Genomic DNA, 23,410 nt, shown 5'->3' with positions numbered 1-23,410 from the left:
GCAGCTGCTAGGAGTTGCTCGGTGGCTAGAGAGAGGCACAGTGTAGAAGAGGAAGGGGGGTACGCAGGAGAAATGCCGGGTATGCAGAGGTTGGGCCTGCCCCAGGGCGGAGGGAGCAGGAAAGGGCACATGGTTCCTTTCCCACGGAAATCCTCCTGGGGAGCGTTCTCCATCTGTCCTGCCTCCTTTCTTTGTTCTTTGTTTTCCAGCTTGAAGCAGGTGGGCAGGGCAGAGACCCAGAGTCTGGCCAGAGACCCAGAAGCTCTGGTCTCACCGTGCCGGGCTCATGAGTTCTGCCCTCCACCCACCCGGGTGCCAGGTGGTAAGAGTTATCCGGACAATGATGGGATACAAAGCCCTAGAGGGCAATTCTTGAGCTTTGGATGCACAGGAGGAGGCTCCTGGGATGTCCTTGGGTCAGGGAGGTCTGGGAGTGAAGGGCAGAGTGTCCAAAGAACTGGAAGAAGTGTTTCCTTGGAGACACTCCACGCCCTCATTGATGAGATCTCAGAAAGCAGCCAATGTATGAAGTCTGTTAATCTGCAGTTCTACTGCACACATGTAGGCCTGGATGAACATACACTTGATTGCATATACACGTGTGCCTACTGTCTGTTTCCTGGAAGTTGCAGATTTGTGACTTTGACTTGGTCTCCTGAGCCAGGCATGTTCTTTGCTTTCTGTTACAGGGGCTGCCTGCCCACCGGACTCTGTTCCCCTCCTAGGCAGAAGTCCCTAGAATTCCCTGCCCCGCACCCCACTAATGGAGCAGCACAGGGGTAGAATGGGAAGAGCACAGAATTGTGGAACACACACTCTGGGTTATTGCTTTTAGGCTGTGTTAGGTCCTAGAGCACAGGGAGAACTTTGCAGCACACAGCCGTCGTGGTAGAGGGTGGATCACACATGGTGGAGCCAGGCAGAGGGCAACTTCTTTACACCGAGTCCAGCTCTAGGCAGGAAACTTGGGGATCAGGTCACTTTCCTTCCCTATTCCTGCTTACACCTGGGGTTGAGAACCACACTGAGGACCTGTCTCCCCCTTGGATGTAGAAAGGAGTCACTTTTTAGTGGCATGCCCAGGATACTAGTCCAATGGACAAGAATGTCTGGACACTAGTCTCCGGCCAGGACAGTGGTGTTCTGGAGCCCTTAGAATACTCCAAGCTGTCCTAGGTAATGAGGTCTTGCTTGTACCTGTACCCTTACCAACTCAAACGGAAACATTTTTGCTAAGGCCCTGACTGTTGAGGCCCTAGGTCCCTGAGGCCCTCCCAGCTTGTCTGAGAAAGGCTGGAGCTCAGGAACTGGGACTAGGCAGCCGGAAATCCTGTCAGAGGTGACCCTCGTGTTCAGGTGGAGTGAGGAAGGCATAACCCACACACCTGCTCCCCATCTGACCATCTTGAGGCTGTCCATCTTGTCTGAGGTGGCCATTGGTCCTCTTCTGTCCAGGCACCGAGTCAGTCTCTAGGAAGGCCAGCCCCGCTTGGGTGAGGCAAGCTTTCCCAAGCCAAGAGTCCTATGGTCAGGGGCCATGGCCCAGATGTGCCCTCTGGACAGTGTTGCTGGGTGGTCTTGGCTTGGCCTTGGATGGATGGACAGATGGAGCCCTTGAGGCCCAACCTTTACAGAACCAGCCAAGAAGTGCACTGATTGACTTCAGCAACCATTTCTCCTCCTGCCTACCTCCTTCCCTCCCTCTCTCCGTCCCTCCCCCCCCATTCTATCCTTCCCTCTCTCCCCATTCCTTTCCTTCCTGCTGTCCCTCTTTATTTTTTCTTAATTAAAGGAAGGCCCTTGTCTGCTTCCCGAGACAATGTGTTATAAAGCTGAAGTTCTTGTTTCCTTTAACTTGCTTCGATTTTCTTTCATGTGGGCAGACTTTGGCTTAGATTAGGCTTAGAATAGCGTCATGGATTTTAGGATGATGGAAGCACAGATGGCCCTATAAGACATGTACACACAGCGCTTTTATCTATGGAAGTTTCACAGTCGAAACCGTGCCCCCCGCAGGGTTCTGATCCCCAGGAATTCCTCTAAAGCTCCTTTGCTGTTGTACCTGTATCTGGGATGACTTTCCATGGAAGCCAATGAATGCAGCACGAGGAGCTGAGTTGAGCTCTCAGATGACACATAAAGCCGGAAGTGGCGTGAGGCTGGACTCTCCTAGGCAAACTGGGAGGCAGAAACTGGCTTCTCTTTAGAAGGTCGTGGGCTGCCGTGTGCAGCAGGGAACCACCGGCGAGACCCGGTCTTAAGTAAGGTGAAGTCGATGACCAACACCTTAGGCTGTCCTCACACATGAACGTATACGTGCCAAACTGGGCTCATTACTGTGTAATCTTTTTTTCTATTTCTTGTTTTTTTTTTTCTGTTTTTCCAAAACAGGGTTTCTTTGTGTGGCCCTGGCTGTCCTAGAACTCACTTGGTAGACCAGGCTAGCCTCAAACTCAGAGATCCTCCTGCCTCTGCCTCCCATGTGCTGGGACTACAGATATGTGCCACCATAGCCCAGCTGCCCTTACTGTGTAATTAAAAAAATACATAAAAAGAATCACTTATCGTGTAACTTAGTCTGCCATGGTAATCGTTTTCAGCTCCAGCTCTCCAAATCTGTCCCTCACAAGTTTCAAAAGGCATTTTAGGTCTGGAGCCCCAGCATGGAGGGTCCTGGCTCTCGTCCTTCACCTCTGCCATGCTCGCCCTATCCTCTGAACACGCCTGGGCTTCTCAGAGCTCCATCTGTAGGTGTTTTAATGTGCACAAGTCAGGAATCCAACCTTCAAAACTGACTGTGACACCATTGACACACCTCGGAACCTCGTATAGCATGAGCCCCATCTCAGGCCAGGGTTTGCAGCTCCCGTGTCAGGAATTTCCTCAGCAGTTGTTGGGCTCGGGTTTGGGGTTTGGGGTGGATCCCTTCTTCAGTCAGCAATTCCCTCCCTCGCAGCTACACATTTTGTTTTCCTCCCCTTTTTCTTCCTGGCAGAAATTGTTCCGGACACTCACACCCCCACAGGGATCTTGCTGAAGGTGTCACTTAGGGTCCTCTGGATTTGGATTCTATGGTAGCCCCATGGCCTTTGCGTGTGGGGGCAGATGCCTATGTCCATCCGTGGTAGCCCAGGTATCCAGTGACTGCTTTTAACCCACTTGCCCTTTCTACTGCCTCCCACACAAGGTAGCTGTGAGGCCATGCCCTGCCCCCCCTCCTCAGAGGTCGCTTAGGAGTTTGAAAGGGAGAGGAAATTGCGTGACACTCGGAGTCATTAGAGGTCATCTACCCAACCTTAGCTTTGAGCCCTGGTGTTAGTAACACCTGTGCTTCCTGAGGGTCCTCCTGTGTTCCCTGGGACCCTGTGTCAGGAGAAATGCAAAAGGCAGAACTCAGAACAAGCACAAAGCAAAGCTCTGTCTTGGAAAACGGTTGCAAATGGACCTCTGTGGCCCACAGGTGCCTTCTAACACTTGAATGAGGTTCATGTTGGCTCCAGTCAGGGGCTGTGGTGCTTACATGACAGGCGTCGGAGCTGGGATTTGAGAGAGACCTGTGTACCCCTGAGCAGCCTAGCTGAGCTGGATGAGGCAAGGATGAGGTTGTGCAGAGGGGAAGTGATATTGGCAACCCCCAGTGGCCAGCTGGAGAGCTGAGCGCCCCAGAGAACCTTATGGTCCCTATGCTTCAGCCTCAGATGCTGGGCGATGGTGGAGCTGGGGATTGTGGGTCTCCTGTAGACAGGAATCAGAGAATGTGAGCCCCCTTTGGCCTCAGGTCTGTGATCTCATGAGGAGTTGGTCTCTGTGTTGTGACCTGTGTGCCAACAGCATTTTCATGCTTCCTGTCAGTGGGAGGCGGAGCCCTTTCTCATGGGAACAGTGATTCAAAACAGGAGAGCTGGTGGCTTCTCCCTGCACTACGCCCACATACCAAGCACTGTGGAAGGTCTGACTCGCCCGTTATCAGGGGAAGCTGCCCATCATTCCCACGCAGCCTATCCCTCCTCCCTCCTCCCCCAGCATAGAGGCTACATTGGCCATGGTCCCTTCAGCTCCGGCCATACAGTGTGTGACCCAGGACCCTCAGGGACCCCAGAATCAAGAAAAAGCTACGCAAAAAATTTCTTACAAGAATTCAAGAAAATGAAATTTAAATTTGTTCAAAACCACTGACTACTTGCTTTGAACAGGCTAAGAGGGGCAATGGGTGCTTGACGTGCCTGTGGGAGGAGGGCAAGCTCCAGATCTCTAAGTCTAGCATGCTGTAGCTAGCAACATGGCCCGACCACAGGCTGCTCACCTCCAATCTGCCTGCTTGATTCTGTAATGTGTTTCTTTTAATTATCACTACATATTTATTCCATTATTTATTTTGTGGGCGTGTCACAGTGCACACGTGGAGGACAGAGGACAACTTTCAGGAGGGCATTCTCTTCTTCCACCACGTGGGTCCCGGGGACCAAACTTGGGTCTTCAGACGTGGTAGCAGGTGCCCTTAGCTACTGTGCCATCTCTCCGGTGCTTAGTTTGATTTTTGAAAGATTTCTTTTATTGCTTTTAAGTGTGTGTGTGTGTGTGTGTGTGTGTGTGTGTGGTGTGCATATGAATATTCACGCCTGCAGAGACTAGGGTTGGCTATGAGCAGTCTGACACAGAAGCTGGAAGTAAACCTCGGATCCTTTGCAAGAGCAGCCGCTACTCTAAACCACTGAGCCGTCTCTCCAGCCCTGGGACCGTGTCTCCGGGTGTCTGTCATGTGGAGTGAGCAAGGCCTGACATTCCCTCTGTGGCATTGTGAGACTTTTCATCACAGACGGCAGTTTTAGACAGAGACGGTCCAGACACATGCTAACTGACGAGGGGTGAGCAGCAGAGTCATGGCCAGCCTCTGTTGGGGTAGCGGCTGAGCCCTGGGAAGTGTCGCAAGGTCCCAGAAGATCTTCAGGAAGACACAGGACCGAACTTCAGCAGGTGGTGAGGGGCCAGGCAGCTTTGCTTCAGAGAGAGCAGAGCATCGCTTTCTCGCAGATGTGTGCTTTACCGCACCCACTGCCTTCTGTCTGAATTCAGGGCTATGTAGAGGGGCAAACAGCAGCACATGAAGCCAGTCTGGGGGGACAGTTTTGAAAGTGAGTAAAATATGTTAGGTTAATGTTACGACAAGTTGGGGCTGAGGTAGGAGGCTCCCTCATATCTCAGGGGAGTGTGAGGCTAATGCCTCAGGAGCCCCAAAATGCTGACCCTGCATTTAGGATGGGGCAAATATTAATCCCTGATTTAGTTATGTGGACATCAAGTCAATGGCATTTATACTAGTTATGGACTAGGTAGTAATCAAAGTCCTGCTAAAAAGAAATATTCGTGTAATATAATGTGGTGTGGTGATTCAACTGCTTTTTACCGTTACAGTAAGATGCTCAAAAATTGGTTCATTTTTTTTAAAGGTTGGGATACCAAATTCTATGTTTTATGTAAAATTCATGCATTTCCACTCCCATTTATTTAGACGGTATCTTTGGATCACCGGTGTAGGTTTTAAAGTATGCAGGGAACTTCAAATGACTTCATTTGTACAAGTCGAGGGTTCTCAGGGCCCTGCCTGGCCCGCTGTTCCCTGGGTTGCTTTGAGTGTGACTTCCAAAAGGCGTGGAACTGAATTCACCGTGTGCACAAAATTTTGGGTCAGTCCTGGGCACTCATCTTCAGCGGGCAGTCACAGCCCCTATGCCTGATGTCAGAGACCACCCCGGGGACAGCAGAACCATGGCAGTGCCCTGAAGTTCAGACCCCAGAAGGGTGGCAGTGGGCAAATGATATTCAGCCATTTCCTCCTCCAGCCCTGTCCCCAGCTCTGATCCAAGGTGCAGTCCTGTGGGGTTGGAGAGATGTCCGATTTGTGGTGGACATTTCCTTCCAGAGCTGACAGTCTTAAACGTGTAAGCCATTCTACATCCCGCTCCTTCCCACAATTTCTGTCTGTCACACTCTTTTTAAGTGTTTCCTAGGGGTTGAAACTAGTTCTTTTCATTGTGAAGCTTTCGTTGTTTGGTTTCTGTTCATGGCATAGTCTTTCTGTGCGGATAAGAAACTCAAATGCACGTATAAGAAATATGACAGAGAGCCACAGGTGTGGGCTGCTTCGCAGTTGCCTCCCACACCACACCTGGGTACCCACGCTGCCTCTGGCTTTGAGCACTGTGACCCCACAGCCCTGGAAACACATCCCCTCCTGGAAGCAGGAGGCTGCTCGGCTCCCATAGGGCGCCTTCCCCAGGATGCGGGCCTCCTTCCCAGGCCGAGCCCTCTGCTCTGTGGCTCTTCCTTCCGCCTGACAGCTTCTGGAAACGGGGTGTGTGACATACACAGGAAACGGCCCTGACAGGCGTAGTGTGAGCTGCCGGGTGCATGGCAGCACTTCTAGTGTCAGGAAGCCTGTCCCTTCTGTAACGCTGCTCTGAAGCCACAGCCGGCCAAGCTCCGCCACCAGCCAGCATTCATCTGTGCTAGGCAAATGCAGCCCTTCAGGACTGTGGGTTTGCGAGTCAAATTCCTGCAGGGATGGCCTGGCTTGTACCCGCATAGTAGCAAACACAGGTGCATCTTGTTAGAATTGGAATGGAAACAAGGGACATGCCAGTCTGGAGGAGGGAGTGGGCCCAGGAGTTCCTTCTTTCTCTTGGGTCTGCTGTAACTTAGCATTGTGGGGTAAGTTATTCCTAGAGCCCCATTTGGTCAAGGGTGCTTCTCAGGGCTTCCCCTAGAGAAGGTGTCCTTTACCGTTCCTCGCAAAGGGTATTCAGAAACCTGCATCCCACTGGTGGCTCTGCTAGCTATGAGCTGGCTATCTGCACCTCTTCATTGCTCTGGGTAGTAGGTTTGGTTAGCATCTTAAAGACTGGCTGGTTCCTTTTATTCGTGAAGCACTGGCAAGCTGTGACCACACATGGTGACATAGCCACAGTGGCCATACGGAGACTTTCCTCTGCCATCAGGATGCTAAGGGTGTTGTGTCTGTCAGCGGTGAGTGCTGTCCCGCTGCCAGTGCCTTGGGGACAGCGTGGGCAACTGTGTCCTGGTGTCTACCTGCACTAAAAGCTCCTCTGTTCCTTTGCAGCCCATCTTTACCCGCCCTTGACTGGCAGCTGCCATCCCACTCCGGTCCGTATGAGCTTCGGATCGAGGTGCAGCCCAAGTCTCACCACAGGGCTCACTATGAGACAGAAGGCAGCCGGGGGGCTGTGAAGGCCTCAGCTGGAGGACACCCCGTCGTGCAGGTATGGCGTCTGCTGTGACCTGCCAATAGCCCATGCCTTGGCATTTCTCAGTCTAAAACTGTTTTTGGATTCACAGCTAGGGACTTTGCTCAAACTTTAAACACAATCACCTCAGAGCTAGTTAGTTAGACATGTGCTATGTAATGTACCCCCATTTCCTTCTGAGTAGGGATGCTCCTCCTATTCTGTATGGTTATGCCCCAGTGAAAATGTCAGAAGTCAAGATACATTCGCTATACCTCACTGACCTCATAGTCTTCTCATAGGCACAGCATAGGCAGAATGTCAGCCACTCCTCTCGTCACAGAGGGGCTGGCTGAGTAAAATACAAAAAAGTTCAAAGTGTAGTTTTCTGAAGGGGCATCACTTTCATACTAACCTAAAGTTAAAGGGAAGAAGATAAGTGGAACCACGGTGAGTCAGGCGCCGTCTGTGGGTACCATACGGTACTTTTCGTGACGTCTGTAATGGTTTAAAGGCTTACCCCAAACTGACTTACTCGCAGGCCTGGTTCCATTGCATCAACCGTTCTGCAACCCTATGTTTCCCTTTCCGAACTCTCTGCCCCTGGAGCAGATGCAGACTCTGCACCCACACCACAGACAGGGAATCAGTGGTCAGCCTATGCTTGTGCACCTGCCTGGAGATGTCAGAGGTAGGGTCTGAGGGAGCAGGTAATGAGATGGCGTGCCGAGACGGGCACAGTCACACCCTTGGGACTTTGGGAAAGGAAACATACTCACTCAGAGGGGAGATTCGATGCTCACCCCTGCTGGCCAGGAGGCACTTTGGAAACTAGGAGGTCCTAGAACATCACAGATCTAGCTTGCCCCTTCTCCACCTGCACATCAGTGCGACATCCCAAGAGGCCGTACGCGGTTGTCCTTGCTTTCCTGTGTCATACCTGTTACCTTGTGAGCTTTAGACCCCCCAGACATTACTGTTTTAAGTGGCACAGAGAAGTGCTTGTTTCTCTGGCTAGCTCTGGTCACATGGTGTTATAGAGAGCTCTCTACCCCAGTACCCCAACATCATAAACCCGGGTGCCCAACCCTGTTATTTCAGGACTGATGCAGACTGGAAGGGGACTCGGTGGGGAACCATGTACTTTTATTTTATTCCATTTAGGTAAATAAAAAGCTGGCCAAGGCAGGAGGCCATGGAGACAAATGGCTGTTTGCCAACGCAGCAATCAGCCCCATGGCATGAGCCAGGCGAGGTGCAGAAATGAGGCACTTTAGCAGGGCTTGTGGGTGATATTAAGGTGATATTTGTGGCCCGTGTGCCTGATGCCAATTAATACCCACTTTGTTAGCGGCTTGATGTGATAAAATGCGGGAGAGACGTCAGCACGCAGCAGCCAGCTTGACATTTTAAGTTTCTACCTCTTCCCAGGTGGAAGTCAGGTAGAGCGGGCCCTCAGCTGTGCAGGGTAACTACAGGTATTTACCGCTCCTTTCCTGCCGTGGTCGGCACTGAATGGAAGTGCATTATTGCTGAATGGAACAGGTATTAATAAGAGAGGGCGTAAGCCCGTTAAAGGAAAGCAGGAAAGTTAGCGGAGAGATAATGGCCAGCCTCCTCCACTTACTTGGATCATATAGGCAAGGGGCACTGGGCAAGAGCCAGGGGGTGGAAATAGTGTGCCTTCCGCAGAAAGATGAAGCCATGGACACGAGTCTGTGCCTTTCGGGGTTTTGTTGATGGTGGTTGTAAGAATCTCAGTCGCTTTGGGAAGACAAAACCAGGAGGAGTGTGGGGAGCCCTTATGTTTGGGTGGGGGGAGTTTGCTGTCTGCCAGCCTCTGATACTCGTTGACTGTGTGTCAGGTGCCTAGTGGACCTGCAGCCCCTAAAGAGCCAGGCTGTGGGCATCTTGGGCACAGGGCAACGTTTATGTACCAGTGCAAATAATATCCAGGAAATTGAGGCATTTCTGAGGAATGATGAAATTTAAAACAGCGTTTAAGAAGCACCCTCTGAATTATTTAAAGTGGTATTAAGGGAAGGTGGCAAAGTCAGGTCAGGCCGGTGCTGCTTCCACCAAACAGCCACCCCCTTCCCTAACAGTGTTGATAGGCAAAGAAAAACAACCCCTAACCAAAAATGCCAGGTTCTGTGGCATGTCTCATGGTGAGAAATTAGGAACCCAAGGAGTTTCCTGGAATATTCTTACAAAGTAAGCTCACACCTATGCCAGTGTGAGGTAAACAGCTAAAAAGAGGGCATTTTAGGGGGGTTGTTTTCTTTTTTTGGTTGGTGGACCACAAATTAGATAAAAATAGAATTTACACATAATTATGAAACACGCAAAAATAGAAAATTCTCTTGGTTGCCATGAAAGCGCCGTAACCACAAAGTTCTACCCCGAGCTTCTGGGTTCTTTTGGCACACCCTTTAGTGCCATCAGCTTCTGTGCCTAACCTTTTAGCTCTCAGAGGTGGGTACATTGCACAGTAGTCTGGGTGAGGCCACGGGCCAGCCCACATGTCCAGTATGCAGCCACTGCATGAGCCACTGTGTGGCCAGTGGTATTTGTTGCGCTCCCAACTGTTCCTCCATCTCACACATGAGCCCCTAGAAGCGCCCTTTGGTCCAGCCTTGTCTCTGTAGTGGATCCAGCATCCTCTTTTCCTCTGTGTCTCAAGAAGTTGTCCATAAAGACAGCAGCAATCTGCAGACTGGGAGACCTTGCAGAAAGGGAGGAAGATGTGCCCTTAGAGCCGGGGTCCAGAAAGAGCTCACGTCAGTGACCTCTTCCTTGTATGTATTGTCCAGGAACATACGGACCAGACTTGGACATATTGGGAGAGTCAAGGGCATGCATTTAAAAAAAGGAAGGGGCAGCCGCATCCGTGAGGTCAGTACCTATGAAGGTCCTGCCTGAACAGCCAGCTGTGTGGTGGGAGGACTCTCCCTCTGACACAGACTTTCATTTTGAGCAGTGTTCTCTTCTCAGGGATCATTGTTTCCCACCAGGATGGTGTCACTTCTGCTTCTGTTGTGCTAGGATCTAAGTATCCAAAATGGCCACAGGATCCCACTAGCCGTTCCATTACCACAAGCTACCCAGTCTTCAAGAACACTGGCTTAATAATCTGACGTTATCTAAAAAACCAAAACCAAAACAAGACAAGACAAAAAACAAAAAAACAAAAAAAGATTATGCCAAATCAGAATGAGCAGCCACAAGTTACTCTGGACTCAAGGAGGGGCTGGTAAGGGCTTACCTTTAGACTGTCTTGGCAGACCCCAGGATCAGTTTGAGACCCACTTTGCAGTGTCTACATGGACATGGTCTGTGCAAAGTCTGTGGGGAATATCCTTGGTGACATGGTAGCTCCCCTTATGTCCCTCCAGTTCCACTGTCTTCCATTAGTTACCAAGACAGGACCTCCTACATCTGTCTACAAGTGTGCTGTGGTCTTGCTTCCAATGTCACACTGTAGCCAGTAAGAAAAGGCCTAAACTTCCCTTTGACTCCAAAATTTGCTTTGGTAGACCAGATGTCTCAATTACTCTGTCTAAGGTAGAGGCACCTGCTTCTCCAGCTCCCCACAGTATGACTTCAGTATTGAGCATCACCCCTATCCAGCAAGGACCCTCCTGACCTTAATCTGGCCTCTGGCTATCAGGTCTCTGTGTCTGTTGGGTCTTGGCCACTGCTGACAGAAGTGGCTGAGGGCCCAAATTCTCCAGAAGTGAGGCAGGTAATGCCTAGGTTGTCCTAACGTGAACTATGGCCTTGTAGGCTCCTGTCTTTAGGGGCCCGACTGCAGCGCATTGTGGGGTCTGAAGATCACCTCCCTCCCTGGGGGTCACAGCATCCAGCTCTGCTTACCAATCACCAAAATGACTTGTCTGATAGTATCTGCGCATCACAAACAGGCCCGCTCTGCTTGAATAATTGATAGACCACTGACATATGAACACTCAGAAGCTAGCCGGTTCCTAACATTTAGGTTTGCAGCATGGGTCTTGCCATTTAGAACAGGGACCAGAGGAGCCCCTGCCTGGCCATGAAGGATTCAAGTCAAAGAAACACAGATAGATAGTGACCCAGACAGGTGACCCTGCACTCAGCATGCATAAGTAATATACTCTCAGGGCACAGACAATCGGTACTTGAGATTCTAAAGGAACCAGGGCAGTGCCATAGAGGAAGCCATTGTAAGCCTTGGCTAGTGTTCACGCACCAGGGCCAGGCAGAGGCCAGTGGGGTCTCATGGCCTTAGGGACCCTTTGGAGGTCACTTAACTTGCTCCCTCCCATATAGATGATTTTTCTGTCATACATGACATTTGGCAGCTGAGGACGTCCACTGGGGGATGACTTGCATTTCTCAGGTTGTTAAAATTGTCCTCAAGCCAGGCTGTTGTTATAATTACGTTTCTTTCTTGGTGGTGTCTTTCCTCAAGTCCCAGGGGGAGGTTGAGAGTGGTGAAAATACTGTGGAAGGGGGTTGGTGAGGGTGTCTGACCTGTGGTTAGAAAGTCATTTGGTTCAGTGGCCTGGGATGCTCTGTCACTTGTGAATCTGCTTTCCCCAGTCTCCCAGGCTTCTCCTCTGGAATGTGCCCACCTGGAGGCCAACAGAGCCAGGGTCCTTCAAGGGCCAGTGAGGGGTTTTGCTAGGTGTTCTGGTCAAAGCAGCAGGGTGGGGGTGGGGGTGGGGTATAAAATGCAGCTCTTCACTCTGCCTGGGGCAGCAAGCTGTTAAAACATGCATGTCGCAGAGGTTAAACTGCAGCCTTGACCCCAAAGCAGAAACATGCTGGCCCTGGTCTGCCCAGAGTCAGCCGACTGCATGAGGTCTGGATTAATTTTTTATGGATCTGACTGGACAGTGCACAGAGTCCTCTCTTCTTTCAGGGCCTTTCAATGCAAACATTTTCCAGTCCCTGCCCACCACGCACAGGCTGATCCTCCCGTCCCTGCCCACCACGCACAGGCTGACTGTTGGTCACTTACATGTTGCTTCTCCCTTCCGCACATGCCCTCAGCCCCCAAGTCCATTGTTCAGAAAACACAAGGGTTTCACGAGAATGCCCCTGAGCTCACTGCAGCTTTACTTACCGTACAAGCTCCTAGCGGCACAGAGAGACGAGTTGTTGTACTGGGAAGACCTCTGGGGACAACTCCCACACCAGTGTGACAGTGGAGTGGAGATGGCCCTGTCGGCTTGCTCTGTCTACAGCAGTGTGATTGGAAAACTTCTCTGGCCTCTGTTTATTTGCACCGATATACTCAAGGCTGGGGCTTCCTGTGGCTCTCGGTATCTGCATGTGAGCTTGTTTCAGAACCCTGCTGTCCAGTAGAGTGGGAGGCTGCGAGGCCACTGTGTGTGCCTGCGAGCAAAGGCAAGGCAGAGCTACGGGCAGAACCATCCCCTCCCCGCAAACAAGGAGCCTCCAGGCCTGTCACCAAGTCCCCAGAGAAGACTTGGAAGCTGTGGCTTCTTTGTTCCAGGCTAGAGAAAGTTTAATGATGACATCTTGGGCATGGAAACTGCAGATGGCTCTCTCGTCGCGTGCCAGCCGAGCTTGTTCTTCTTAGGGTCCAGACGAGACAGGCCCAGTCGAGCTTCTCTCCTACCCTGGGATCTCAGCTGCCGAACTGGGGTGCCGTGAGATGAAGAACGTGACTGGAGACAAAACAAGAACCAGCATTTCTAGCAGCAGTGACCAGGAAGAGGCATGTCTCCAGCTGGCTCCTAGCCATGCATGGACCCCCTTCCTGGTGACTCCGTGGCTTTCACTGGCCCCGAGGACCTATAGGCACCCCGAGTGTCACAGTTTACTCCTGAGAAGCTGTTCAGATGTGAAGAATATACAAATAGCGGGTGTGTTCTCTCGGGAGTCGGTCTGGGAAGGACTGGTGCTTTGTCTCCGAGTCTGTTGTGTGACTGTCCCCAGTGTGGGGCCACCATGGGAGATAAGGGGACAGAGAGAAACTATTTTTGTATGCCTACCCTGGCCCAGCAACCTTTTTTTCTGCCACCTGAAAGAGGAGAACACTGGGCTCCTTCCTGTGGGGATTGAGGCAGTTGGCTCTGTATCAGCACAGAGGGCCACAGGCCTGGCCTAGGCAGTCACACACACAATCCCCACCTCACTGGTCATGTGAGTAGATGCCCTCAGCATGGAACTCAGGGCCGAGAGACGGGGCAAAAGGAGAGCCGGTGCCTCTGGTATGACACACAGGATCTGGGGTAGCATTATGGTACCAGTGCAACAAGAAGCCTTGGTGAGCTTTAAGTATCTTCAATCCTTCCTATCATATCCCAGCCCTCCATCCTCCCTCGGCATTCCTGGGGCCCTAATAGTCTAATGGCAAGGCTCAAATTCTCTTACATTTACTCCGTGCATGCTAAATGCATGCCCTGAGCCCTGGTAGCCACACTGTAAACAGCAAAATTCACCAACGTGCTGGCAGCCACAGGCTGGACTCTACAAGCTGGAGGGGTCAGAGTTCAGGACAGCAGCCATGTTCTCTGGGGTTTCCTTGCATGTCTGGGTCTGAAATCCCCACGGTGGCATGTTGCGACACACTACCTGGCATGGTATAGGAGGCCGCTCCTGAGGGGCCTCCATCCTGTATACAAGGTAAGCACTAGCCTAGAGTGTCCGTGTGGAGCCTGGATGAATCCCAGAGGGTGGACAGGCGGCTGCTTCCGAGTCCATTGGGTAGGGAGGGAGGAGCCTATGTCGGGAGTTTCTGTACCTGCTCACCAGCTTTGCAAATGGAATCTGCTAGCTTTTGGTGCCTCTTTCCTTGGATTTGGGTGGACAGAGAGTGGGTAAAGGCTGCCATCTGCAGGGCCAGCCTCAGGGATGCTAAATGCCATGCTTAACACAGAGATAATCCAGGTTGGTATGCACTGGGCTGATTGGGCTGTGATTCCTGGCCAGGCTGACAGTTCCTAAGGACACCCAGGCCCTGGGGGCTCTTGCAGAGAGGTGAGCAGTGCGGTCCGCCCCACCTGTATGTTGCCCGAGTTTGTGCCTCTCTTTGTCCCCTGGCCCCTTTCGACCTCTCAGGCCTGGCGGGAATCAGCCCTGCCCAACAGTCCCACTGAGCCTGTGCAGAACAGATGGGCCGTGATTCGATCACATGTCCTTGATTTAATATCCCCACACTACCTTGCTGATGCCCAGATCTTGAAGGGTGATCCCATCCACTTCCATCCAAGAAACCTTCAAGTAAGGGGCATTTCCAGCAAGGGTGGGGGTGGGGCTCCCACTCTCCCAAGCCAGCATGCAAGGCAGGAAGGTTGCCATTGGAGAAGAGCAGGGGTGCTGGCTTAAGATGCACATCCGGGTGCATCCAGGTTGTGGATGTGAACAGGGTCCTCCAATGTCCATTCTGAGCTGTTCTGTGGCTCCTACCTGACAGGTCATAGAATTAACATCTGATGGTGGTCTGAGGCTCAGGCCGTGTCCCCCTACCCCACCTCCTGTCTGCCCCAGCCTTCTTCAGGCCAGGAGAGGAAACATGAAATTTGTGAGGGAGTTATTTCCTGGGATGGGGCCAAAGCTCACTTTCCAGGACCCTATAAGAAAGTGGATCTAGACCCTTTGACCCCAGGACGGGCGGCGCTTGAAGCATCTGCAAACGCACTCTCTGAACGTGTGCAGTGCTTCAGGGGGCCATGGATGAAGACAACAGGGAGCCAGGGTTCTAAAATCTGACCGGCCAAACAGCTCACCAGTTCCAGCTGCAGGCGAGCCATGAAGCTCACAGTCCATCTCTGAAAGCCGTGGAGTGTGGCCTCCTCCATGAGAACCTGCACTAGGGCCTTTTATCTGAGAAACTGTACCAGATTCTGGGGAGAGGGTAGTCCTGGGAGGTGGGAGGTTGGATTCAGGGCCCCATAAGGAAGGAAAGGCATGTTTGAGTCCAGTGCTTCCATAGACAGCACATGCTTTCTCACTGGGGCTTCAGGACAGCAGACTTTCTCCTCAGAGATACTCTTCGCGGCACTGGGGGTGAAGCTTGGGTCCTTGGATGTACCAAGCAGGCATTTTGCCTCTTGAGTTACACCCGCAGCTCTGAGACATCGTTGAGTAAATTAAACAACTCATTATTAGAGGCCTGGATCAGCCTCAGGCCCTCAGCAAGGTGGGATGACTTTGCCAGTGGGAATCAAGTCCCCGTGAAGGTGTCGCATGCAAGGTTCTCAGTGAGGGCCTAGCAGGCATTATCAGTGTGTGTGGTCTCTAGCTTGTAAATACTGTGAAGTATTTATACAGATACACCCATTTCAGTTCATTTTTTTTTTATTAATTTGACTTCTCTGAAAGGTAGAGAAAATGTGTACATGGAAAGACCTGAAGGAGCTACGTGCAGCCTCTCACGGTGTCCCTGTGCGGCCCTCAGCTTTGGGCGTTACTGGAAGGGGCCGTGTGTATACTGGCCACCATCCCTCGGGATCTGAGGAACAACTGTCTGTGTTTATAAAGATGGTTTTGGTCTTTAGTATGGTGATTGTCTTCATGGGAAGAGTCCTCAAAATTACGTTGTATAAATTAAGAACTGCTGTGGGCTCATGACACATATGTGTACACACAAAACCAAGTGCACACACTACCATAACCGTGTGCTTGCTCACCTAGGCACACATTCATGAAACAAATTGCACAGGCTCCAAAACACACGTGTGCCCATACAATTCAGGGTCAAATGCACACCACATACACACATACATACCTACGTACATTCATAACATACACATGTACACGAATCCCAGCAGGTCATATTTACAGACACTTATATGCTCATATATGTATAAACACATGCATAGACATACACATGTCACATATATCGGTATATGCACACATGCACACACATACACACACTTGTACCACCGGAAAGCCAGGGAATAGTTTGTGTGCAGACACTTAGTCACTGACAGAAATTCTGTGGGTAGCCCACTGAGCAACAATGGTGGTAACTTTGCCTTCTGTGCTAGGGAGCTGTGCCCAGAAGCTCTGCCCGGTGCCTGCCTGCCTCATGGGGAAGCCCTGGGACCTTATGTCCTGAGCCCATTTGCTGGGACACAGGAGCTCAGGCAGTGGGTGTTCCCACCTAGTTAGGCAGAACAGGACAAACAGTGACTGTCTGGCATCCTTCCAGGTGCTGCTGAGTACGTGAAGCTGTTTTTGTTTTTGTTTTGTTTTTGCAATATAAGCTAGGCAAATCATTTACCACTGACCTACATTCCTAATCTCCCTTTTAACTTCTAATCTTGAAATAGCAGTCTCCTTGAGTTGCTCAAGCTGGCCTTGAACGCACTCTATAGCCCAGGCTGACTTTGAATGTGTAATCCTTCTGCCTCAGCTTTCTGAGTGCTGAGATTATGGTCCTGCACCACACAGCCTGGCTCTGAAGTTGTGCCTTAATTGTTCTACTGAGTGTCTGCAAGGGGTCCTGACCCCACTGGTCACTCCTTTCCTCCAAGACAGGCACATGGTGGCATCTGGAGTGACAAACAGTTCCACAGCTGTGGTGATATCCCCGTGATGGTTGTTCTGAAGGGGGTCACCCATGGTTAAGAATAGCAGCTCCCCAGGGCTGTGCCTCTCTCTGAAGTTGGCGTGGTAGCCCCCACCTCACTAGAGTGACATTTGGCTCCCACCTTCTCAAGTTGTGAGGCAGGAAGCTGGTTCAGACCTGGCTCCTGTGGGTACATCGGGGTCTCCGGGGCAGAGTGGTGAATTCCCAGGGTGCCTCTTTGCCCTGCCTGGAGACCAATGCTCTGCAGTCTCCAGGAAATAGAACTTCCAATAACAGAAAACTTCCCATCTCCTGGCAGTGGTGTTTATAATGAAGAATTGGGGCTGAGAACAATCTGAGATAATATGAGTTAGTAAAACACGTGGACTCTTGGTTAACCAAATGGAGGGAACTGGGTTTAAAAAAATAGTGAAACCCACCCTGGTGTGATCCCCAGCAGGAGGGAAAGCGAGACCAGTGTGTGAGCCGATATCTCTCGTCTTCTGGGACGTGGTGGCATGCTCATGTTACTCAGGGTCTTAAATGCAAATTTCCCTTTAAGTTGATTATTTCAAGTGCACGTTATGTCCATGTGGAAGACTGTCACATGACGCTGTCCTTTGCTTAGTAACCAAGTCAGAATGGCTGGCTGAAAGGCAAACTGTTTTCCCCAGCTAATTGGCACTGCTAATTCAGATCTTCCCTCTGCCGTGTAGGAAGGTGTGCACGCTGGCCCGACTCCAGCACTGAATAAATTTGTCCTCCATCAGTCCGTTGGCCTGTCATTTCCCTCTGTAAGTGCTGAGGTGGCACAGAAGCTAAAAACAAACATTTTAATGTGCAGGAAACTGAGGAGTGCTTACGCCTTGCAAACGAAGGGATGCATTTTGCTTCGTTTAGAGGGAAGCCGAGGGGACTTGGGTTTGACAGGTAACTTTAGAGATGTAGTTCTGACAGACATTGTGAGAAGCCGGAGGGAGACGGTCCCTGCCGTGGGATGTGTGAAGCAGCTTAGATTTCGTCTCTTAAAGTGAACTTCGTGCTTTAAATAATAGATATTTACCTCCCAGGTTAAGCCTTAAATATTCCTATTTTCACTGAAATGGCATGTTTCTAAAGGATAAAATTATACCGTGTTCACTGCCTTCCATCCCGTAGGAAGCCTGGAGTAGCAGGGGTCCTGGGGGAATTTTCAGTTGTCATTTTAAAGTCATCTGACCCAAGCCAGGCTTGGCCTTGGGCCTCTCTGAGGATTGCCCACTGAGAAGGTTTTGGTTGTAGATTCATTTATATATTCTTGTGTTAAATTTCACAAGATAGAAGACTAACTGGCAGAATTTGCCTCTGAATTTTTGATTTTTATTTGTTTATTTACTTTAGCACATCACATTGTAAAACTATTCTAGCTCAATACAGAGTAATGGTTTCTTCGTGTTTTTATTCCATTGCAAGAAGCAAGTGCCTGGCTCCCAACCAACCTTGGTTGCTGACCATTATGGGCACTGTTTGGTCCACACTGAAGATTTAGACAGTTACTAGCCTAAGATGGCAGAGGTGGCTTTCTATGCTGATGGCCTTGGGTGGGAGATTCTATGTAGTATCCATCCATTTAGCCAGCTAGGCCCACGGCAAATTGGGGAGAGATTCCTTTGTATGCTTTGACTCACCAGTCTTAATCAAGGGTTTTTACTGCTGTTGTCTTAGAATGGCTGGGTACCTGTGGTCCGTAGGCACCCTTCACACCCACATATATGTACCTTGGTGCTTAGCCCACCTGAACATATCCACACAGGTGTTCACTGAATCTGTCTGAAGTGATCGAGTTCATGGGTGCTGTGACTGCATAACAAAATAAAAACAGATGCCTGGCCCATAACTCCTGACCCAAGCCCAGAAAGAAATCTTTCCAACCTGACCTAGTGTCTATGAGTACGCAGGGAAAGACAGACACAATTACACTGCCACACTGGACTGTCTCATGCAGGGGTTGACACTTATAAAACCACCCAGGTGATGGTCGGAGTCTGTCGGCTGCACCACATGCATCCAGGGTTTGTCACAGAACGAGCATTGATTTTTAAGCATGAATCAGAAGTGCTCGTCATGCTGAGCAGAGGCCCGGAGACAAGGATTCTCTTGGAGCCACCTATGGTGTCAGGGAGTGGCTGCAGATTCAGGCATACCGCAGCAGCATCTCCCAGCTCTGCAGCACAGATTCTCCTGTCCACAGTTGTGACGTCTGCATGGTGTCCGCCACAGGGATGGGTGGCTGTTTCACTCAGCCCCTCCGCCGTGCAGTCTGCCATGAGCTCTTGATCCCCTGTCCTGTGTGGTGATTCACCATAGAGGACTGCTGTTCTCAGCCCCCAGATTCCCTTGCATCTCCAGAAGTGAACCGGGGTAAGCCCCATCCCCGGCCCTCAGCTTGCTTATGTAGACTTCTCTCCTGAATGCTGTCAGTAATGGACCATTTGACTGGATTCTTTTCTGGGAACTCAAATTCAGAAATAGTTTCTTTCTCTTTACAGGAACTAGAGGAGGGTCTGCATCTTTTGCTAATACAATGTGGAGGGATGGTTCCTACAGACTGAGCTGGGCTGTGGACACAGATGTTAGATGGGTACAGAGGTCTCTGGGCCATTTCTTACTCTCAAGCCTAAACCTTGCATGTCTGTATTGAGGAGTCTCTTGGGTTGAGAGGAGTTCGTAGGCTCACAGAAAGTTATCCCCACTTGCCTCACAGGCCTTTGCATTGGGAAAACAGAAGGTTTTGCTGAAGAAAATTTTGGGGTGCAGGGTCATCCCTCAGATGAGTGCTCCTCACATTTGCCTTCTCAAAGTTGCCAGTGGCTATCACTTTGTTTCAGCTCAGCAGGAAAAGGATAGAAGTCCCCCCAAGCCCATATGTAGGTCAGCCAGCCTCCATGTGGAAGCAGTATGCTTTCATTCCAGTCGTCAGTGGTGAGCCCTTTGTGGGGTTCCTAGTCCACCTGGCCTCCTTTGCTCTTGAGGCAACAAAGCCCTGGGCCTCTGCCCATTAGCCTCTGAGGAGTGGGGAACACATTTGTTCTTGCTGCGGCTGCTGGCGCTGGGCTGATAATTGACCTTGAGGATCTTGGTGGTACCTGTTTGAAGTCCAGCCTTAGTCCCCAGTCCTTTCATCTTGAGGTAGAGCTGGCACTGGCCGCATGCCACATGCTGGTGGATCACAGGACGGCCATGCCTCTCCTAATGAGCCACTGGCATGCATCAGGCCAGAGGCAGTGGCTGAGGCCTTTGCGTGAGGGACATGCGAGCAGCCCGTTGCCTTATAAAAACCCAATACCCAAGGCCCACATCAAAATCCAGGAGCAGCTAATTACACTGTCTGATTTTCTTGTTCCCGTTCCTGGGTTTCTTTGTTTCCTTCCCAATGTTTTAAAATGAAAGGCACAACCCTCTAAGAGCCCATAAGGCTTATGCTGGAAAGGCAAGAGGTAGGTGGGTAGAGCCTCGGGTCCCCTGTACCCCTTCTCTTCCCTGTTGCCTCCCTGTCCTTTGGCAGGAATCTGTGGATCCATTTCTTGTGTTGAGGTTTTATCTGTTAGGTCTGTTTCATCACAGAGCTTCCTCCTCATTGCTTCAGGACCTTCAGAGATTGCTGGCTGCTCTCTAGAGGGGTGTCCATAGCCCTCCTGTTTGAGGGTGCTGAAACCAAACCCCTACACTCCAGCAACTCATTTCAGGTTCCCACCCACATGCCCCTCTTAGTTCTGAGTTCTGTGTTGCAGCCCTCAGCCTCTCCACCCCACTGTGGCCAGGCTATTCCTGTGACCTCCATGAGGGGCTGCAGCCTTAGCCCTTGGTAAAGTGCGTGACAATGACTAGGGAAGGCTGCACTTCGTCATAGACTAGGACCTTGATGCTCATTGCAAGCACAGGTGGCCCCTGCATCCCACAGTGTATGTCATCCAGCCCCGGGCTTCTTTCAGGATAGCGGGGCACTATGGGACATTGTAAGCATGGCGCATGAGGTGGGCAGATCTCAAGACTCTGAATAGAATGACTGGAGGGGGCAGAGCTGCTAGGGGTGAGGCAGAGCGAGGAGCCGAAGCCTTGCCTGCCGATCGACTTCCTTCAGCTTGTGTGAGTCTCTCTAACACATTATCCTAGGATCCTCTATGGTTGGGACCAGCACCACCCTGTGCTGGCTTATCACCTGCACCTGTCTGGGGCGCTTGAATCACGCCTAAATGTTTATCATGTGTTTGAGTGGAGGCTGTGGGTCCTGGGCTCCTGGCCTGATGGACTTTGAGTGGTGGCATGTGTGAGGAGTGCATGTGTACACGGATGCATGTATATGAACATGTGTTATCATTGTTTGAAGATAGGACCAGGGATGTTCAAATTCTAATCTAGATTCCCAGGGCCTTGAAGATAGTGAGGTTCTATTTTATGTTTATTTTTTGAGATAGGATCTCACTGTGTAGCTCTGACTGTCCAGACACACTCTATATAGACTCTGGCTAGCTGGGAACTAAGAGATCTGCCTGCCTTTGACCCTCAAGTGCTGGGATTAAAGGTGTGTGCCACTGTGCCTGGCTGCATTTTGTATTATAATTTTAAGAAGTACTGATATTATACCCCATGAAGCTGAGGGACTGGGCACCGGGCACGGGGCACTGGGCACAGCTTTCCTTCTGAGCTTTCCCCTGCTGACGAATGGACCCCACTGTTTCTGTGCATGGAGCTCACTGGGAGTTCTTTGTTTTCCTGCCAGCTACATGGTTACTTGGAAAACGAGCCGCTCACGCTACAGCTGTTCATTGGGACAGCCGACGACCGCCTGCTGCGGCCCCACGCCTTCTACCAGGTCCACCGGATCACGGGGAAGACTGTCTCCACCACCAGCCACGAAGCCATCCTGTCCAACACCAAAGTCCTGGAGATCCCTCTACTTCCGGAAAATAACATGCGAGCCATGTAAGCTGATTGGGGCTCCCTTGGGGATAGGCTTCGGTGCTCTGCTCTAGCACCCAGGGCTCTGCTCCAGCACCCAGGGCTCTGCCCTGGCTCCCACGGCTCTGCCCCAGCTCCCACGCTCTGCCCCAGCTCCTGCTCTCTGCCCCAGCTCCCAGGGCTCTGCTACAGCTCCCAGGGCTCTGCTACAGCTCCCAGGGCTCTGCCCCAGCTCCCAGGGCTCTGCCCCAGCACCCAGGGCTCTGCCCCAGCACCCAGGGCTCTGTCCCAGCACCCAGGGCTCTGCCTCAGCTCCTGGGCTCTGCTTCAGTTCCCAGGGCTTTGCCCCAGGTCCCAGGGCTCTGTTCCAGCATCCAGGCCCCAGGCCTTCAGCCCTGAAGGAACTTTACAAATATTTGCGACAACAGATTTGCTTCGTTCTGGGTTGTCAGTTGCTATGTAGTGTGTCTGAATCACAGAGTTGTAAATGCTACCCCCAGCGCCTGCATTTGGCGCCTAAGCACAGCACCTGTTTACTTCTGAATGCAGCCGTGCTCATTCAAGAAATAGTTGAGATAAACACCGGAAAGGTAGGGAGGGCAACACCTCTGGATTGTATTTTCAGTGGAAGCCTCCAATACGGCTGATGTGGCCAGCTCTGGTGCACAAAGCCCACAGGCACACAGTTAGCTTAGAAAGGCATTCGTTAGAGCACATCACATAGTATGCCGTTTTGAGGGCCCCAAACTGTGAGTGGAGCAGAGAGAACTTGTGTTCTGGTAGTTCCCACGGGAGTCACACTGAACCGGGACCCCAGACTGGGGACGGATGACAGCACACATAAGCAGGAGGCCATCATGAAAACTGCAGGTAAGGGAGACTGGGTGCAGACTGGAAGGCTTGATCTTGCTCTCCAACATCTGTGTCTCCCCGGTGACATTCAACTAAGCGATGTCTACCAACGGGGCCTGTCCATGCAAAGGCTATGGGCATGGGTAAATTTGGGGTACGTGTTCACACATGAGGAGGCCAGCATGGGGAGGGAAGGGCTGAAGACAGGCAGACTGGTGTGGCTGAATCACGCAGTACTGTGTGCATGTGTTGGTAAGTTCTCCATAACGTTAAGCCTTCTAAGCCCATGGCAAAGGGAGAGCTCTCTGTGTGTGTGTCATCCTCTCACGGATCCGAGGGCTTTACTGATCAGGACTTCACTGTCAGCCCCTAGGTTCCCTTCTCTAACTGTATAATCCAAACTTCCCAAGGACAGGACAGAGCCAGCGCATCTCGGAGGAGACAGGCTCAGCCACAGCTGCTGGGGCCACTGTGACACAGCATGCTCCAGCAGGGGACCAGGGAGCAGCCATCAGCTAACACAACCACATGGTGCAAGACATACTCTAAAGGCTGTGTGTGTGTGTGTGTGTGTGTGTGTGCGCGCATGCGCGCGCGCACGTTGAGCTATAGGGCCCCACACAACTGCTTGGCATGGGAGATACATGCTTATTCTCTTCTTGTGTGGGGGAAGGAAAGGTACTGGTTTTATTATATCAAGATTTTTGTCATGTTTGGAACATTTTACTGGACTCTAGATTTGAATGAGATTATGAAGTAAAATAAAATTATGTGAAACCCTAGAAGACAAGTTTTACAAATCATAAAAGATATCAAAATGAACAAAGAGAATAATATTTCAGGCCTTGAA

General features: G+C 51.1%; 1 protein-coding gene across 2 annotated transcripts in view; it reads left to right on the top strand.

The window, feature by feature from the left end:
- Positions 1–23,410, top strand: part of Nfatc1 (nuclear factor of activated T cells 1) — a 111,075-nt gene that overhangs the window by 23,259 nt on the left and 64,406 nt on the right. For both annotated transcript variants that reach the window (XM_026783614.1, XM_005356310.3), the window contains exons 3-4: positions 7,118–7,277; positions 21,530–21,732. In XM_026783614.1, coding sequence (XP_026639415.1) covers positions 7,118–7,277; positions 21,530–21,732 — 363 coding nt within the window. The remainder of the gene's footprint in view (positions 1–7,117; positions 7,278–21,529; positions 21,733–23,410) is intronic.

This window comes from Microtus ochrogaster, chromosome 18 (genome assembly GCF_000317375.1).
Source record: "Microtus ochrogaster isolate Prairie Vole_2 chromosome 18, MicOch1.0, whole genome shotgun sequence".
NCBI lineage: Eukaryota > Metazoa > Chordata > Mammalia > Rodentia > Cricetidae > Microtus > Microtus ochrogaster.
The sequence above is the reverse complement of the archived record's forward strand: the minus strand, read 5'-3'. Positions and strand labels throughout refer to the sequence as shown.